The sequence below is a fragment of the Palaemon carinicauda genome, chromosome 6, assembly GCF_036898095.1.
Source record: "Palaemon carinicauda isolate YSFRI2023 chromosome 6, ASM3689809v2, whole genome shotgun sequence".
NCBI lineage: Eukaryota > Metazoa > Arthropoda > Malacostraca > Decapoda > Palaemonidae > Palaemon > Palaemon carinicauda.
The window spans coordinates 163,990,709-163,998,208 of NC_090730.1; the positions used below are offsets into that span (position 1 = coordinate 163,990,709).

Here is a 7,500-nt window from a genome sequence, read left to right on the forward strand (position 1 = left end):
ACCACAGACAGGGATCTGGCATCATACAGTGTTGCCAGATCCCTGCCTTTAGTTTTCCCGCTTCTGACATCATTAACCCTCATTTTCACTAACTATTGTGGCCTGGTATCACTGTTTGCCCGTCGGGAATGCTCGATCGTGTGGACACGGCTTTACTCCTTAACTTCTTGACAACAGTTCCGTCCAAAAGTGTAAGTTTACGATTCAATTACTGACCTAATGGTGTCATAAAGGGTTAATATACAATTTTATGATCGGTCAATCATACGTGTTATTTTTGGCATTGTAAGCATAGTGTCGTATTGCAGAAAAAGGGGGCTCAAGGCAGGTAAAAAGGTTTAGTCAAATAGAAATGACTTATTATACGATTTCCTTCATTGTAAACACTAACTCAAAGATTTCATTAGACAACTTCTGAAGTATCACCTTTTTTATGATTACAATATTAATATTGAAAGTAATGGTGCTCTGTTATAAACCGTACTATGCTAGTACAGGCCTGGTTAGAAAACAAGGGTGCTACAAGCCCAAGGACTCCAATATATTTGGTTTTATGAAAGAAATACCGCTAATTGTTTTTGTGTATCCAGTTATTTGTAGAAGACACTTTGGTAAGCAGCTTTTCTAGGAGAAGGACACTACAAAATCAAACCAATGTTCTCTAGTCTTGGGTAGTGCCATAGCTTCTGTACCATGGTCTTCCATTGTCTTGGGTTAGAGTTCTCTTACTTGAGGGTACACTTGGGCACACCATTCTATCTTGATTCTCTTCCTCCTGTTTTGCTAAAGTTTTTTATAGTTTATATAGAAATTATTTATTTTAATGTTTTCACCGTTTTTGAAATATTTCATTTTTCCTTGTTTCCTTTCTTCACGGGGCTATTTTCCCTGTTGGGGCCTCTGGGCCTATAGCATCCTGCTTTTCCAACCAGGATTGTAGCTTAGCAAGTAGTAGTAGTAGTAGTATAGTAGTAGTAGTAGTAGTAGTGGTAAAAGTCAAATATAAAATTCATATATGGGGTCAAATGTGGTAAAAATAACACAAAATCTACTAAATTTCCGATAATTCCATTGCCCTTGACAGGTAGGATGGCTGGTAAAATAAAATTAAAATATATCCCATAATTAGAATAAATAAACAATTGTAATGTGCTGAGAACGTTCGGCAAGTGGATTTTGTGCACACTTCTGATGTTGGACAGCAAGACGGAAGAGAAGAAGCATGTTAGGCAGCAAAGACCAGCTTAGTATTGAGAGAGAGAGAGAGAGAGAGAGAGAGAGAGAGAGAGAGAGAGAGAGAGAGAGAGAGAGAGAGAGAGAGAGAGAGAGAGAGAGAGGGAATCCAGTTTTTTCAATTTTTTCCACGAAGGAAAACAAACTTTATAAGTAGCCTTGATATTATACATAAAAACAACTTGAAACTACGAGAAACTCAGAAAACATAATACGTCTTATTTACTGTATCATATTACAAAATTGTCTCGGCTCTAATCTATTCTTTTTATTTATTATAAGTTTTAAGTTAAACTTTGCAAAAATACTTCCAGACACTACTCAAATGATAAGCAGTCCCCACTTTTTTTTTTATCATGGCCTACGCTATCCTAATTTCTTTATCACATCAGGAAATCAACAAGGAAAACAAAATTATTGTTGTTGTATTTCAACACAACCCGACACCTTCATTTGACAACTATACTGGTAATTAACTTTTTGGTTATATTTCTTTAACTTGAAGAAAGCTTATTCTATTTCAAAATGCATACGACTAGGCATGACATAATTTAGTTGGTGCAAACATCTTTCCTTAACTGATAATGTATAAGAAATTGTAATATTCTAACCATATACTATACTTATTCTTTTTTAATGAGGCGCATTTGCACTGACTCGCAGCGGTGCCCTTTTACCTCGGAAAAGTTTCCTGCTATCTGATTGGTTAGAATTATCTTGTCCAACCAATCAGCGACCAGGAAACTTTTCCGAGCTAAAAGGGCACCCCTGCCTGTCGGTGCAAATCTGCCTCACTAAAAAGAATTGACTATAGCTACTAACCTGGTATTATGTAGAACGTAGGGACAGACCCATGTCGACTTCATAAAACATCCAATATAATTCATTTAAGTCAACTTGGGACAATCTTATAATAAAATTTCCCTACGGTTAGGTTAGATTAGGTCTATACGATGCTAGGCTACAGACGTTTTCAAAATGCCTTTTCACGTCATGGCATTAAATCACTACGATATGTCATCGTGTTTTTAAATTATCTTGTGTATTAGCCTCGTCTCTTTGAAAACTGCACTATTTGTATATAGTTAAAATCAAAATAAAGTTTTCATATTCTTCAACCACACATCAAGTGACGCCATTCACACATCTAGATTAAGTCTTAATTTGTCACAGAAACTCTGTATATCTTACATTTGTGTATAGCTATTGCTATTACAACCATACACTGCATGAATGATAATAGTTCAAGAAATGACATGGAAATAACCTAAAATAGTTGTTAAACACTAATAAAAGAAACAGCGGTGGCACTAAGTATGAATGTTGACATGGGATGGGTCGGCTGTTTCCAAAAGTGCCAGGGTTGCCAGGTTGGCCTTTTCGGCCAAATTTGGCCTGTTTTCGTTCTTGATACCTAAATTTGGCCTTTTTGAAATAGGTTAGCCTTAAATCCTATATTTTCGACCTTTTTCTACCATCAGGTTAACGTTTTAAAGTTACAGTTGATCAGCCGTTGGCCTTTTCTCATTTGGAAAACCTGGTAACCCTGAAAAGTGCATTGTGGGTAAAATAAATGCAGCGGAATTATCCTTCTTTTAATCTTCTAATATCTTCTAATCCTTGGTATCTTACGAGGCTCACATATTAGAAGAAACTTTACATGAAAACGATAAAATAATCTATAGAAATAAGTTGAGACTAAACTCCAAGTAGGCTACGGTTGAATGGAAGTTGTGGCAACTTCCATTTAACCCAGAGTTGCCATTTTGGCCTTTTTTCAGGCCAAAAACCATCAAATTTGGCCTTTTTAAAAAATTGGTTTGCCTTTAGTAATATGAAAAAAATGCAGGCCTTAAAGACTATATATTTGGCCTTTTTCTACTATTGGGTTGGCCTTTTAACGCTTCTGTTGATTAGAAATTGGCCTTTTTCTCATTTAGAAAACCTGGCAACCTGATTTAACCGTACCCGGGTAGCCATTCAGCTCCATCAGAAAATATTATTGTAATTTATCAATACAGTTCGGAGTTGAGTTGCATTCATTACTTCTCGTCCTTACGTACCTCATCTAAATTCACAGATTACAGTGTTGCCAGATTATCAGAAATTTCTGGATATCTTCTGAAATTTGCAACTATTGACAGAATTTAAGAAATCAAGGCAGAATCTTCTGAAATTTGTAATGATTTGTCAGTTATTTCTCAAAATTTTATAAATATATACAGAAATCTGGGAAACATATAAATCATAAACTTCTAAACATTTCTATGGAAATGGAATGAAGAGAGAGAGAGAGAGAGAGAGAGAGAGAGAGAGAGAGAGAGAGAGAGAGAGAGAGAGAGAGAGAGAGAGAGAGATTGCCTGTTTCATTTATATCTAATATATCTATTTTTCCAATTTGGGTTAGTTCTTCTAAGAACTCTATTTTCCTTTTAGAGTTACTCGTGACTAAACCCCGTGCATTCATCACTATTATGGTTTGTGTTTCATTCCCATTATTTAATATTGGTAATAATATGGATTCTCCCATGCTTCCTTCCTGTTCTGATATGATGTTCTTTTCTTCATTTCCCGGAATTATGCCATTAAAAAATCCAACTTTTCTATTATGTTTGCTCTTTCGCCTTCATATTTAATTTTGTGTGTATACCTGCAATTATCCCCATATCTGCACCAACCCCTGGCATTATAGATGCATTCTTTGTAGTTGGGCTCTAAATGTGCAGAGAGAGAGAGAGAGAGAGAGAGAGAGAGAGAGAGAGAGAGAGAGAGAGAGAGAGAGAGAGAGAGAGAGAACTATATAGTCCGGATGATGACACACTAAAAATGATGTCGTTTCCGCTGAGTTCCAAAACGGCATAATCAAATGAAGCCATTATAAGCAGAGACAGGACTCCTCTGCTATAGTGCTCATAAAGGTCTCTTGGTCTCTTACAAAGAGGGAATTTTTCAAGAAGAAACAGCAATGTTCAAAATTCTCACATGTGGTCCCAACGAGTTGCTGGTTATCTCAGGTAAGATTGTTATTATTAATAGCTAAGCTACAACCCTAGTTGGAAAAGCATGATGCTATAAACCCAGAGGCTCCAACAGGGAAAATAGCCCAGTGAAGAAAGGAAAAAAGGAAAATAGAATATTTTAAGAAGAGTAACAACATTAAAATAAATATCTCCTATATAAACTATCAATAGCTAAGCTACAACCCTAGTTGGAAAAGCATGATGCTATAAGCCCAGAGGCTCCAACAGGGAAAATAGCCCAGTGAAGAAAGGAAAAAAGGAAAATAGAATATTTTAAGAAAAGTAACAACATTAAAATAAATATCTCCTATATAAACTATAAAAAACAAAACAAGAGGAAGAAAAATAAGATAGAATAGCAGAGGCTCCAAAGGGGAAAATAGCCCAGTGAAGAAATGAAAAAAGGAAAATAGAATATTTTAAGAAGAGTAACAACATTAAAATAAAAATCTCCTATATAAACTATAAAAAACAAAACAAGAGGAAGAGAAATAAGATAGAATAGCAGAGGCTCCAAAAGGGAAAATAGCCCAGTGAAGAAAGGAAAAAAGGAAAATAGAATATTTTAAGAAGAGTAACAACAGTAAAATAAATATCTACTATATAAACTATCAATAACTAAGCTACAACCCTAGTTGGAAAAGCAGGATGCTATAAGCCCAGAGGCTCCAAAAGGGAAAATAGCCCAGTGAAGAAAGGAAAAAAGGAAAATAGAATATTTTAAGAAGAGTAACAACATTGAAATAAATATCTCCTATATAAACTATCAAAAACAAAACAAGAGGAAGAGAAATAAGATAGAATAGCGTGCTCGAGTGTACCCTCAAGCAAGAGAACTCTAAACCCAAGACAGTAGAAGACCATGGTACAAAGGCTATGGCACTACCCAAGACTAGAGAACAATGGTTTGATTTTGGAGTGTCCTTCTCCTAGAACAGCTGGCTGAGAGTGGCATTTGGTGTAAGCATATAGCTCTTGTTTTTTTTTTTTTTTTTTTTTTAATAAGTTTTTATAGTTTATATAAGAAAGTTCTATTTTAATGTTGTTACTGTTCTTAAAATATTATTTTAATAGTTCATTACTTTTGAAGTTTGTTTCCTTATTTGCTTTCCTTACTGGGCTATTTTTCCCTGGTGGAGCCTCTAGAATTATAGCATGCTGCTTTTCAAACTAGGATTGAAGCTTGGCTAATAATAATAATAATAATAATAATAATAATAATAATAATAATAATAATAATAATAATAATAAATTGGCATACAAAGTAAAAGTTAAAAGAGGTTAAACATTAATCCTGGGACGTGTTAACAATCGGCCTTCAGAGAAGTGGAGGTTTTATTATTATTATTATTATTATTATTATTATTATTATTATTATTTGCTAAGCTACAACCCTAGTTGGAAAAGCAGGATGCTATAAGCCCAATTTCCGACAGGGAAAATAGCACAATGAGGAAAATAAGGAAAAACTAGAAGTTTAAGAACAATAATAACATCAAAATAAATATTTCGCATATAAACTATAAAAACTTCAAAATAACAAGAGGAAGAGAGACAAAATAGAATAAGTGCGAGAGGGTACCTAAAAAACTCAAGAAATTTAAATGATTAGAAAAGAATAAAGATCTCAAGTGATGGGAAATAGAATCATGGGAAGATTATGTATATTATTTATTAATCTTTATTACTATTTAATGTCATCTATGCTTTTCGATTGTTATATTTGTAGCGAGTTTTGAAAGTCTTTTCATTTTTTTTATTAGTAAATATTGTTGGAATTACTCTTCAAAAATTTTGTCTAATTGAGATCTGTGGGGAAAAAAATCTAAAAAATATACACTTATTAAAAAGTTATGCTAAAATACCAAACTTATAGTCCCGGACAGAAAACTTTTGGTTTCTCAAAAAACGAGAGGTTGAAAACAAAGTGAAAAGTTAACTGAAATTACTGTAGACAAGAGTAAACTGATGGAAAATCATATAGGCCTATAAGAGCCACCACAGATGGAATCTATTATTATTATTATTATTATTATTATTATTATTATTAGCTAAGCTACAACCCTAGTTGGAAAATCAAGATGCTATAAGCCCAAGGGCTCCAACAGGGGAAAATAGCCCATTGAGGAAAGGAAATAAGGAAATAAATAAACGATATAAGAAGTAATGAAAAATTGAAATAAAATATTTTGAAAAATGTTACCAACATTAAAACAGATAATTCATATATGAACTATAAAAACACTTAAGTCAGCCTGTTCAACATGAAAAAATTTGCTGCAACTTTGGACTTATGAAGTTCTACTGACTCAACTACCCGATTAGGAAGATCATCCCACAACTTGGTCACAGCTGGAATAAAACTTCTTGAATACAACCAATACCATTGTTTAAGGTTACCAGTGGGAATAAAAAAGAGGAATTATATATAAATATGTATAGCGGATATAGCGGAAGTTAGTGGAGAGCAACAAAAAAAAAAAAAAAAAAAAAAAAAACGAGCAAAAAAAAAAAAAAGAAAAAAAAAAAAACGGGAAATCTATCAAAACAAAGTAACGTTAAAGTTAAACAGAATAAGTTTGGGTTCGTATACGATACCAAAACATCGAAAATACTCTGTACTTATAGACACGTTATTGCTTTAATTGAATTAACATTTTAATAATTATCATAATTATTAATAGCAAGCAACAACTCTAGTTAGGAAAAAAATATTATTATTATTACTTGCTACGCTACAACCCTAGTTGAAAAAGCAAAATGCTATAAGCTCAGAGGCCCCAACAGGGAAAATAGCCCAGTGAGGAAAGGAAACAATGAAAAATATATTTTATGAACAATGACATTTAAATAAATATTTCCTATGTAAACTATGAAAACTTTAACTAAACAAGAGGAAGAGAAACAAGATAGAATAGTATGCCCGAGTGTACCCTCAAGCAAGAGAGCTCTAACCCAAGACAGTGGAAGACCATGGTACAGAAGCTATGGCACTACCCAAGACTAGAGAACAATGGTTTGATTTTGGAGTGTCCTTCTCCTAGTACAGGAAAAGCAACAATATAGCATAATCTATCGATGGCAACAGTCACTAGACTTCCACGAAACTTTCCAATGTCGGACAAATTTTCCGTAAAAGACATTAGCATATTAAGACAGTGCCAAAATAAACAATAAACAAACAAAACAGTAAACAATGAAAAAACAAAACAGTAAAAAAAAAAAAAAAAAAAAAGTGCTTGTTGTT

At 33.5% G+C, this 7,500-nt stretch overlaps 1 protein-coding gene across 1 annotated transcript in view; it reads left to right on the forward strand.

Moving 5' to 3' along the window:
* The first annotated feature begins 4,102 nt into the window (after positions 1-4,102).
* Positions 4,103-7,500, forward strand: part of LOC137642778 (flotillin-1-like) — a 21,190-nt gene continuing 17,792 nt past the window's right edge. The window contains exon 1 of the mRNA XM_068375629.1: positions 4,103-4,247. Within this exon, the coding sequence (XP_068231730.1) occupies positions 4,199-4,247 (49 nt within the window). The 5' untranslated portion in view covers positions 4,103-4,198. The remainder of the gene's footprint in view (positions 4,248-7,500) is intronic.